Genomic DNA, 12,926 nt, shown 5'->3' with positions numbered 1-12,926 from the left:
CCTCTAGCACAAAATAATGATGAAATTAATCAGCTATTAATGGGAAATGTGCGAGAAGCCTGAGAATTTCATAAGAAACATGATGTGAACAGCATAAGTTTGAAGAAAGATTGTTCTATTACTTGGCAACAATCCAAGGAAATTATAAAAAATTGTCCTACTTGTTCTTTGTCTAATCAAGCTCCATTACCTATGGGAAGTAACTCTAAAGGTACCCAAAGAAATGAAATTTGGCAAATGATGTGATTCATTTTGCAGATTTTGAAAAATTGAAAGTATGTGCACCATACCATGGATACATATTTAGGATATCGATGGGCAACTGCTCTAAGTTCTGAAAAAGCTGATTGTGTAATTACACATTTATTAGGAGTTATACCTATTATGGGATACCTATACAAATTAAGACTGACAATGTTCCAGCATGTTTCTAGTAAAACTAAACAGTTTTTTGTATATATTACAATATAAAGCATTATTATAGGCATACCACACAATCTTACAAGACAAGCAGTTACAGAAAGATCTAACAGTACTTTAAAAGAGATGCTTAATAAATAGAAAGGGGTAACAAAGACCCACCTCCCAGAGATAGATTACATGGCACTTTATTAACTTTAAATTTTTTAAAATGTCAATGAGACAGGTAGCACATCTGCTGAAAAACACTGGACTTTAGAAAGGATTGCTGAATTAAACCAGCCTATATGTTTTAAAGATAGGCTACCTGAAGTCAGGAAATATGTTGCATTGGAGGAGAGGTTATGTCTTTGTTTCAAAAGGAAGGGAAAAGCTGTGTTTGAAACTAATAAATAGCAGATTTGACCTGGGGAGACCTCCTAAAAATCTTGGCTACAGACATGAAGGAAAAACCTAAGAACAAAATAGGTGACATATTCACTGATCCTGCTATGTGGGAACAGCTCTGATACTGGCTGAGACATGAGTATCTATGTGTATCCAATTTGTTGGCTACAGAGTGCCCATGATTTATTATTACATGCCATCATTTCAAATGTCAAGGATTAAAATTTATATTACAGTTTGGTTAAACAGTCCAAATGGACTTAATAAAGTTTGATACCTTTTTCCTGCTTAAACACAGAACAGAGAGTCATCTTCAGCTGATGATTAGCACACTGTACATTTCATACATGTGTCAGTGCAGAAATGTGTATTACCTTTAAAAGTTTGTGTGTTTACACAGGCAGTGGTGGCACATGCCTTTAATCCCAACACCCGGGGAGGTGGGGGCAGGAAGATCTCTGAGTTTGAAGCCAGCTTGGTCTACAAAGCAAGTCTACGACAGCCCAGGCTACACAGAGAAACCCTGTCTCAAACAAACAAACAGACAGACAGACAGACAGACAAGATAATGAGCATTGAAGAACCTCCATATGGAGTTTGCTTCAAATGTGGCAATGCTATCCGCTGGGCAAAAAAACTGCCCTTGCCTCAAGTGTTGACAGCATACTGTTCAAGCTATGGTCAAGTAGGACACAAAGAAAGTCAACTGCCAAGCTCTGCCAGGACAAGGTAGAGAAGTCCTTTATAATTCCTGCTTCACAGAAAAATCTGACAGATAATCTGGGCCAGTAAGCTGAAAAGATGGATCCTCCAATGCTGCAGAGGAATCTTGGTTGACTGACCAGGCAGCTAGCAGCCTCTGTTATTTCTTTAGTTTTGGAAGCTGCTTGCTCTGTACTTCCTGTTTACTCTGGTAATATTTATGCTCCTCAGGTCTCTGATGAGGCTGAAGACTAGATAGTTTAGTCTTAAAATTTTCCTTGTTACCAAATTCAGAAAAGAAAAGAAACTCATAAAAGAGATGTAAAGTTTATGAAGGTTGAGAGACATAAAAACTAAAGTTGTTTAGGATCTAAGAAAATGTTTTAAAGTCTAAAAAGATCTTTTAAAGGTTGATAAATGCAAGTTATTAAGGTTGAAAGGTGTAAGAAGGTGTTTTACAGATGGCAAATAGAAGTTATAGAGGTTAGAAGATATAAAAGCTTATGAAAATGAATTAGGTACAGAACTTTGGATTGACCAAGACAGGATAGATAATGGAGTACTTTCTCCAAGCTGTCAAATACAAATGGACTGGACATTGTGAATGTAATTCTTACCTGGTAGTTCTCATAATTGTTTTTATTGTATATAGTTTATGATGTTACAGAAAGAGCCTTTTATTGGACTAAAAGGGGGAGATTCGGGGGTGATCTTTCTGCACACTGTGTAAAGGTTATCTTTGTATTATTCAAATGCTGATTCTGTACCAACAGAGAGCTGGGTACAGACTGACTTTGGTACTGTTATTCTTATGGCTGCATCATATTTTGTAAATACTCCCTCTAACACCTTTGATTAGTTTAATAAAGAGCTGAATTACCTACAGCAAAGGAGGTGAGGCTAGGCAGGACTTTTGGCAGAGATAAGAACTCAGGAAAGAAACAGGCATGGGGATTTGCCATCCAGATGGGGAGGAAGAAGCAGGTGCTGGGACGAAGAGACTGAGCAGTAACAAGTCAAGTGGCAGAACATAGATTAGTATACACAGTTAATTTAAGGTTATTTAAGGTCAATTTAAATTATAAGAGCTAGCTGGGAATGAGCCTAAGCTAAGGTCAAACTTTTGTACTAATAAGAAGTCTCCATGTTATTATTCTGGATCAAGAAATACACTACACATGTATGAAATTGTTAGATAAGTTTAAAATATTTTTAAAATCACAAATCTACAAAATTATTTTTCAAAATAACTAAAATGAATGAACCATCCAGAGTCATTTGGAATACTGTTAATTTTTTTGTATTAAAGTCCAAATTTTAAGTAAATAAGATCACATTATAAAGACTCATTCCCCCAATAATATAGTGTAAACATTATATCAAACCTGTAATTTGACTTTAAAATCTACTCACAGGTGTAGCTCAGTGGCAGAGCACTCGCCTATTATGCACAAAACCCTGGGTTTCATCTCTAGCAAATACTTAACAAACACTGGGTATCATGGGCTTTAGTTGTTCTTCCTTTTGCATGCTAGAGTATGATTTCCAAATATGATCAAGCAATACATAAAACATACCTTCCTCCGATCTTTAAGGATTCTGTCCAAACTCTCTTCATTCACTTTGCTTGCATAATCATAAAAACTGTTTTTTTTTAAAGAAGGAAAAAATTAATTAAAATGCTATAGTACCATGACACAGATATAACTACAGGGGCCTACAGAGCATCTGATCCTAACAGATGCAACTGCTTCTACTTAAAGGTTAGTAAACAGAAATTAGCCCTAAGTGCTTTCTTGATGGGAAACTACATTTTGTATCAAATACTACTCAAGAGATTGCTTCATTCAAAAGACATTCCTTCCATGTGTGGGAAGCAATCAAGTAATTACAAAATGTGTGGTTTCAAATGGCTCCACCACTTTGTTTCTAAGTATCAATTACTTATGAAAAAAGGTAACAGCAACTCATTTTCTGAAAAATGAGAGGAAATGAACATTTGTGGAATGTTTAAAAGACCCTCAGCTGGATGCTTTTTCATTGCATGTTCTAGCCACAGTGCTGAGGTATGAGTTCATCCTAATTCAACAAGGCTTTCTGCTGTTTTTGTAGAAAGAGACAGCAAAGCTAACCAACTGGTCCAAACTACACAGCTAGTGAGGCAGTTGGATGGGAAGCCAAGTCTGTCTCATGCCAAACAATATGTTCACCTCTAAAACAAATCAACACGACCAGTCAGGTATACTGACAGGAGGGCCCTTCCTTGTCCCTTGTTATAGTCTTAGAAATGCCCCCCAAGGCAGGAAGGCATTCATGATACAGGGAAAACCTGACTCTGAGATCAGCTCCAGCCCAGTTGCATTTCTCCCTGCAGGATCTAGAACAGATTACTACCCGACCTGCTCTCCTTTCCTGCTTTGCAAAGTAAAAAGCTTGAAGTATGGACATAATTTCTAATATATCCTTCAATTCTAAGCATGAGTCAATTCCTTGCCCTAAAAGTTCTGCACTCATGACATTTTATGGAATTACTCAGAAGGTTGAGACAGAGCATGTCCAGTAAAGCTCTGTCAGGCTCAGAAGAGACACATCCATACCCAGGTAGAGGTAATGTATGGACCAAAACCTGGCTTCCTTGCTCCTCTTTCAGTTTTGTGGAAATGGAAAGAGTTGAGGTCTGTGGCTCTTTTTTGGCTTCATTTACATGCAGCCACAATGCTTACTGACAATCCTCTGAAATCACTAAGGAATAAGGGTGTATGTGTGGGGTGAGGATGACAGAAGTCCCCAGGAGGGGATAGGTGCTTGCAGAGGGGTCAGGGTAAAGATAGAAAGAGACAAATAGCAGGAAGAACTAGGCAAAGTGACTAGAAGGTATTGACAACAGAAGGACATGAACATCAAGAACACTGAAGAAAAGATGGGCATGGTGGCACATATCTTTAATCCTAGTACTTGGGAGACAGGTAAGAGGGTCTCTGCTTGTCTGAAACCAATTTGGTCTATACAGTTAGTTCCAAGTCAGCCAGGGCTACATGAGAGCCTGCCTCAAAGATCAATGAATAATGTATATGTGGGTGCACTGGAAGGAAAGCACTGGCCTGGCTTCTAGGAGAAAAGGGGAATTTTCTGAAATACACATCTCAGTCCTTGATGGAAGGGTATGGGTTAAGAAAGAAGACAGGGCACTGAAGATGTAGCAAGACTCTCCATTCATCCAGTCAAAATACATCAGAGAGGCCTGGTGGGAGCTGGGGACTATCTACTTTTCACTTCAGGTATCACTGCTGCTTTTTTGCTTCAGAATGTCTTTTTCATTAGGTTCTGTCATTCAGTGGCCACATAACAGAATTGCTATATACTAACTTAAACACAAAAAGAAAAGCTTGTATTCTTTTTTTTTTTTTTTTTGAAGATAAGGTCTCACTGTAGCCCTCACTGGACTTGCCATCAGAAATCCACTTGCCTCTCCCTCTCAAGTGCTGGAATTAAAGGCATATACCACTATTACCTGGCTTCTTTTATTTAATTTTTCCAAAAATTAAATTTATATCTATATGTGATTTCTAGAAGTAATTTTATCTACATATAATCCTTGATTAACTTTCTTCTCTAAGTAAAGAAACCTTGACAGGGAGGTTGAAAGGAAGACTCATTCTAAACCACTGACACTACGATATACACACCCTCTCTTCCCTTTTCCCACTCAAGTACAGTCTCTCAAATATAATTATGGTAGTACACTTGAGAAGGAAGATCATGGGTTCAAGTCCATCTTGGGCTACACAGCAAAATCTTTTTTCAAACAACAACTACACACACAAACCCAAAAATAACAAACAGAAAAAAATGTTTAAATAGATTTAGAGTACCCTTAATTATACTTATTAGTTACAGGCCTAATTTCATTGGTTTAAAACAACTTTTTCCATGAGAACCAACAACTACAAAATCAAATGTGGCTTACCTAAAGAGTTTTGAACAGGGCTGATGGTTATGGATTTCTGTAATGAGATAAAGGAAATCAACCCAGTTAACCATGTAAGATACAAGCAACAATAACATACCTCAGATTTGTTTTTTAAGATTTATTTATTTTAGGTATATGAGTGCTCTGTTTTCATGCATACCAGAAGATGGAATCAGGTTCCATTACTGTAAGTCACCATGTAGTTGCTAGAACTTGAACTCAAGGCTTCTTTAAGAGTAGCCAGTGCTCTCAACCACTGGGGCTAAGCTGAGCCCCTAGCTCAGGAATTTTTTAAACTTTAGGATAACCAAAATCAATTTGTTCTTGTAATCAGATGCCATGTGTATGCCATGAAGGCAGTGTGGCTGCTTCCCATTGCACCCAGAGTCTCAGAACAAAGCAGACTAGAGAGTGAGAGCTCTGCTTCCACTTGTCCCTGTGTGACGAGTGCACATCTGACAGTTTTTATTTAGGAACACACAACTATTGTACAACTTACTCAATCTTACCTATTTAAACAAAACATCACAGGAAAACGTGGCCACTGACTGGAAACATTTAATCAAACTGGATAAAAGCTGTGGGGACAGCTTTGGAAAAGCAGGGCCCCAGCTTTCCTACCATTAATAACCTTCTAAGGATGTCTGACAACTTGGGCCAGGTGTCTGGAATGCTGGATGTCCATTAACTCTTTCAAAACTGGTTGGTATTAAGGGAACAGTCATTTATAAGACAGATCCTAGCAGCTTCTGAAAAGATGCTGGGATTAAGCAGAATGAACAATGTCTTCTAGCTCATCAGGGGGCCATGGCTGGTTTTTTAAAAGAGCATGAGACTAATTAACTATTCAATTCTATTTACCAAATTCTCCCAGAGACTGACTTATCACCTGCTGTTTAAAAAAACACAGCCTTGGAATTTTAGGCAATAATTTTACCTCAATTAAAATAAAACCAGAGCCTTCAAGGAAAGAGCTATTCTCACTAGCTAACACTGACACTGAAAAGAAGCGCTCACTTACTTCACTACGGCATCAATACTGCAACGTAAATAAGAAAATCCCATCTATAACGTTTCCTTCTTCTGATGCTTAAAATGATACAGTGCACTATCGTGAGCTATTTCCGACACTGTTAGCCACTGAGATGTGGAACACGGGTAGCAAAAACATTACTTGGTTTTTTAAAAACAGAGAGCTTATCTTTTACTTTAAGGGTAACACTGTTTTGTTCACTGAAAGCACTGGAGCAAGTTCTGAACTCTGAACAAGTGGTCATCCTCAAGCTAAACTACCCCGCACACCACAGACAAGATCTAGGCATGTAGTTCACAGGGGGAATGAAATGTCCATCTAATATATCTGGAGGCCCTGGATTTGACTTCCAGTACTTGAATAGATACCAGAAATGCAATTTTTGCACTCACTTAACTATACCTGGCAATTTAGATTTTTTTTTTAAACACTTATTTGTATGCTTGCAACCATCATGGCATATGTGTGGAGATCAGAGGGTAATTTAGTCTTTCCTTCCACTATGTGGGTACAGGGGTCAGTCTCAAGACATTATGGTAGGAAGTACCTTTGTCTACTGGATTATTTTACTGGCCTTGCATCTATCAATTTAACCTTTATTTACTACATGAATTTTAAAACCTAGGTACAAATAATAAATAACTACATACACAGAGATCTTATGAAGAAAAATTCTACTATTTAGAATTTTAATATGTATTTGCGTCTGTGTGTGCATCTATACATGCGATGGCATAGGTGTGGAGGTTAAAGAACTACTTTCAGGAGCTGGTTCTCTCCTTCTACCATGTGGATTTCAAGAACCAAACTAAGGTTGTTGGGCTTAGTAGCAAGCACTCATACTCAGTGAGCCATCCTGCCAGCCGAATTTTTAGGATTTTAAAGAGTTAAGTAAAACAAAACCCCAAACCTTCACACAAAACTTGTCTTTGCATGCAGCAAGGACCGTGTGAATGCTATTCCAGTCTTTACTCTTGCAGAGAGATCACCTATTCTTACTTAATCTTCACTCTCTGTAGTAGAGGCCATTAGAATAAATTTCAGTTGGTGATTTAATCCCCATTCAGCTTCACTTTAAATTACGTGTTTCATTTACACAGAAACAGGGCAGATTCTCTGTGTGCTCTATACAGCCGCTGTTCAATGTTCCCTCACATGTGCAGCCCTCTGATTCTATGTTTCCTCTTTCATGATGCCATTATTGGTTTCCTGCTGCCAGTCTGTCCCTTGACTTAAGGGGTTTGGTTTCTTTTCTATAGCTTCATCCTGTGCTGGCATATCCTCCACCTCATTCTGGAAGGCAGAAAGGTATCTAAGAACCCCTTTCTTGGCTTAGCGTAGGCCTCAGTCATACAGAGCCATCAGTAAGGTTAGCAGGATGGTTCAGTGCATAAGATGCTTGCATGTAAGCCTGACAATCTAAGTGTGAACCCTGGCCCCCATGTAAAAGAGGAAGCAGAGAACTGATTCCACAAAGTTGATCTCTGACCTTGGCATGCTTCCCCCATCATGCACAATTTTATTTAAAAGAGCTAAAGAGAAGACCCAGTGGTTAAGAGCACGAGCTGTTTAGACCCTAGTTGTTCCGATCACAATTACCTGTAACTCCAGCTCTGGGATGAGCTAATGCAGGCACATGTACATATATATACATACACATAATTTGGACAGTGAGCAAGGGAGAGAGAGCAAGAGAGAGAGAGAGAGAGAGATCTTTAAAACACTTGCTATATGAAGAAATAAAGCATCCCTTGTTTTATTCTGCTTATCAAGACTGCCACTTGGTGATGTGTTAGGGTATTCCTGAAAAGACTGTGCTATTGATTAAACCCTCCTCCTTCTTTCTCAGCAGTCTTCCCCAGAGTGACTGTTGAATCCCCTGGACTCTTGTGGTGGTCTAGCAAGTATCTTAAGAGCATGTGGAACTGTCTTTGCCAGATCCTTCTAGGAAAGGCTAAGACAAGACCTTCATTCATTATAGCTGAAGGTGCAATAAGCAATGAGGACAGACTGATCCATAGGCTTCAGGTTCTCTGTGGTTTTGAGGAGACTATCAAGTAGTCACATCCTGACGCAGTAAAAGTCAGACCAGTTGCTGCGCAACAAACAGCTTTAGAGAAGACCCACACTTACTGCTATGACATAACATCTTATGTAATTTATTTTTATTTAAAAAAGAAATTTACAGCTGGGTAGTGGTAGAGCATGCCTTTAATCCTAGCACTCGGGGAAGCAGAGGCAGGAGGACCTCTGAGAGTTCAAGGCCAGCCTGGTCTACAAAGCCAGTCTAGGAAAGCCATAGCTACACAAAGAAACCTTGTCTTGAAAAACTTAAATAAATAAATAACTAAAAAATTACTTACGGGGCTAGAGTGATTACTCAGCAGTTAAGAGCACTGGCTGCTCTTTCAGAAGACCTGGGTTCAATTCCCAGAACTGCATGATGGCTAACAACTATCTGTACCTCTAGTTCTAGGGGATACACACCCTTTTCTGGCCTCGGCAGACACTAGACTCACCTGTGGCTCCCAGACATACATTCAGGCAAGCCTCTCTCTCTCCCTCTCTCTCTCTCTCACACACACACACACACACACACAAAACCTAAAAATAAATAAAAACAAAATTTAAAAGATTTACTTTAGGCTTGGCATGGTGACATAAGCCTTTATACCAGCATTCAGGACACAGCGGCAGTATGGTTTATAGAGTAAGTTCCAGGACAGCCAGGGCTACACAAAGAAACCCTGTTTTGAAAGGGAAAAAAAAAAAAAAAAAAAACAAGATTCATTGCTTGTACGTATGTATGTGTGTGTAAGCACACTTGAGTACTTGAGTGCAGGAGACTGTGCCAACAGAAGAGTACACTATAACCCACAGAGCTAGAGTTGCAGGCAGCCTCAAGCCACTGTACATAGGTCTGGAAGAGCAATAAGTACTCTTAACCATTGAGCCATCTCTCCACTTCCTCATACCATTTATTTTTTTTTTTTATTCAATGTATTTATTTGTGTGGGGAGGGTAGACATGCTATAGCAAGCATGTGGAGATCAGACGATAATCTGTGGAAGCCAATTCTCTCCACCATGTGGATCTGCAGATGGCTACATGCCATCTCACCAGTTATCGTATTAGTGCATATAATTTAATTTCTGTGCATTCTTTTTAACACTTTATTTACATATTTAACTTTGAGACAAGGGCTCAAATAACCCAGGCTGGTTTCAAACTTTCAAGAGCTCCTGATATTTCTGCCTCCATTTCCAGAGTGCTAGGATTACAGGTATATGCAAGCCACCTGGTTCTCTGCAGTACTGGGGATCTAACCCTGGGCTTCATGATTAGTAAGTAACTCTACCAACTGAGCTACACTCCAAGTTTCCTTGTAATACTTTGATTTAAAGTCAGTTAGAAACCAAAGAACAAAACAAACAAGTACACATTTTGAAAAGGGTATTTCTGGGACTGGAGAGATGTTCAACAGTTAAGGCTGCTTTCCTAGAGGACCTAGGTTTGATTCCCAAGACCACATGGTGGCTCACACCTGTCTGTAACTCTAATTACAAGATCTCTGAAACCCTTTTTTGACTTCAAGGTCTTTAGGCTTCCAAGGGCAACAGACACACACATGGTACATGAGACATACATGTAGGCAAAATATCCATATACATAAAATGAAAATTGTATTTAAAAAAGATATTTCCAAGCACAAAGACAAGCTTACCAATTACTTGCAGAAACTCTGTGTTGCTGATTTGTGAGTCACTGATGCTAAAAGTTTCTTCTTGTCTTACCTCTCCCAGCAAAAATCCTTCCTAAAATAACAGAAGAAAACAGCTGGTAAAACTTTAAGATAATTTTTACTACATCTGAAAGGAAATGAGGATGTACTATTTTATATCTATTTTAACAATAATCCAAATAAGTTTCACACGTAAAGTGCTGTTTTAAATACCAGTGATTGAACCACAGCAAGCTGGTCTAATCTACGAAAATTTACTAAGTCACATGGACAAAAATGTTCCAAAATGAGATATTGTAAACCAACAAGTCTTCTTGTTAAAAGGTGAGTTCATTATTTAAATCCTAGTCAATCTCAGGAAGTGGAAATATGCCCTGGATACTTACATAAAGCAATATATAACTTCATGTTGCTTATATATAATTCCATAGAACTTACTTTATTGCTTTAAAAACACCACTAATGATGAAAAAATAAAGACAATGACAGGATAGGCTGGCATGAGAAATCAGGATTTCAGCCAACATACTTGCTCTCATCTAATAAATGCAGAAGCTTATTCACACTCCTGGAGAACCTCTATCAACAAAGTCAACATAGAATTTCTTTGAAAATTACCAGTTTGAGCACTTGCTACCATGTTCAGTATAAACATGGCTTGTGAGGATATATCCTAAAAGTCAAAATAACCCTCCTGTAGAGAGGACAAACTGATGTGCTGTCTTGTAATCTCTCTTGGATCATCCAAGGCTTACTCCTTCCCTTTGCTCAAATGGCACTTCAGCTGAGAAGTATTGCCTTCCTAACATAATAGGAAATAGCATCTGCCAGGCACTCTGTGGCCTATACCCTGCCTCCATTTGTCTCCTCTTCAACTGCCATGTCACAGACTTACAGAATATTCAGTGCCTACCCTGGCAAAAACATAAGCTCAGAGGCAGGCCCCTGTGCTTGTTTACCACTAAGACTGCTACACTTACACTGCACCCAACACTGTTCACCAAATATTGGTCACCAAATACTGAGCCAGCGCTGACAGCAGGCAAACAAAGTATGTAACATGCAAGGGTATCCTAGCTTGCAAATCTGCAGCTAGAGTCAGGAAGAGGGCTGAAGCGACCTGAGGGGGTGGAGCCTGCAGTCACCACTAGGTGCTAAGCTTAATAGCACAAAGGAAAAAAAAAATCACACTAGCTGCAGACACATGAAGATGGTGGGAAAGCTGAAGAGTCACTGGGTAAGATCCTTGGGAAGTCCTTAAAAAGAGAGTTACTCTCCAAAAACTAGAGAGAGGAGAGGGGGTTAAATTAAAAAGAATAAGACAGGCTGGGCATGGTGGCACATGCCTGTAATCCCAGCACTCAGGGAGGCAGAGGCAGCCACCTGCCTCTCTGAGTTCTAGGGCAGCCTACTCTACAGAGAGAGAGTTCCAGAACAGACAAGGCTACACAGAGAAACCCTGTCTTGAGAAAGAAAAAGAAAAAAAAAAAAAAAAAAAAAAGACAAGTAAAAATGGAAAACACAATTACAGAGGGCATTTAGACCCCGAATAATTTTGTTATGCTTATCAGGATAGAAATAATTATATTTCCAGTAATGACTGTAATTTTATATATCCTTTGAAACAGAGATCAGTATAAAGCAGACTTAGATAAGAAACGGGATGAAAAATTTATGCTATGTTACAAACAACAGAACAAAAATTAGACAATCCTTTGATGAAAAAAATTTTTTTTCAGATGAATCTAATCTAAAGCCTACAGCACCACCTTGTGACAAGACTGCAAAATGACAGTGTAAATCCACTGAAAAATCTAAATTTTTTTTTTTCAATCATGATAAGGAAATTAGATCCAGATGAAGAAAATCCACAAGGTTATCAAGAATTTGAGGAGTGGTCCACAGAGGCACAAGTCTTAAAGAGATTTGAGGAAGAAGTAACGACTTTGGGCTTACATTCACTATGACATCTAATAAAACCTAATAAGTAGGCCACACAAAATCCTGTAATTCCAAAAGACTGGAGAGATTCGATGTCAGTCATCTTAGAACCTGTCTCCAACTACAATGGCTAACATGGTGGAAAGCTGAGGCTTCAGTTATGGAGCAACGAAATAGGACTAGCAGCTTTGAGACTGTCAAGGATAACATAGGTGAAGGTCTGTAAGCTGGGTTAAGGGTGCAGGTTATGCTTGATGCTGCCACCTTAGAACAATGCTGTACAAAAACCTTCCGTGCTTGGGACAAGATTGAACAACAGGGACGACCTGAATCATCTGCAAAAATAACCCAAGGTTCAAATAGCTCTTTCACTGACTTTCTGCAAAGGTTAACTACAGCTCTAAGTAGAGCAATTAAAGATCTAAACGCTAGAGAACTTTTAATTGAATGTTTAGCTTTTAAAAATGCTAATGCTGAAACTAGGCACTCAGGGAGATAAAGGCAGGTGGATCGATATGAGCCCAGCCTGGTCTACAAAGTGAGGCCAGGATAGCCAAGGCTACACAGAGAAACCCTGTCTCAAAAAACAAAACAAACAGAGAAAGAAAGAAATTGAGAGAGAGAGAGAAAGAAAAAAAGGAAGGAAGGAGAAAGAAAGGAAGGAAGAAAAAAAAGAAGAGAAAGAAAGAAAGAAAGAAAGAAAGAAAGAAAGAAAGAAAGAAAGAAAGAAA

The 12,926-nt window shown here is 38.8% G+C and overlaps 1 protein-coding gene across 1 annotated transcript in view; it reads right to left on the bottom strand.

Moving 5' to 3' along the window:
- Positions 1-12,926, bottom strand: part of Abraxas2 (abraxas 2, BRISC complex subunit) — a 42,271-nt gene that overhangs the window by 18,905 nt on the left and 10,440 nt on the right. Inside the window, exons 2-4 of the mRNA XM_055608954.1 lie at positions 10,237-10,327; positions 5,477-5,513; positions 3,087-3,153 (exon numbers count right to left, since the gene is read on the bottom strand). Coding sequence (XP_055464929.1) covers positions 3,087-3,153; positions 5,477-5,513; positions 10,237-10,327 — 195 coding nt within the window. The remainder of the gene's footprint in view (positions 1-3,086; positions 3,154-5,476; positions 5,514-10,236; positions 10,328-12,926) is intronic.

Source organism: Psammomys obesus, unplaced genomic scaffold (genome assembly GCF_907164565.1).
Source record: "Psammomys obesus unplaced genomic scaffold, mPsaObe1.curated_primary_1811, whole genome shotgun sequence".
Taxonomy (NCBI): domain Eukaryota; kingdom Metazoa; phylum Chordata; class Mammalia; order Rodentia; family Muridae; genus Psammomys; species Psammomys obesus.
The sequence above is the reverse complement of the archived record's forward strand: the minus strand, read 5'-3'. Positions and strand labels throughout refer to the sequence as shown.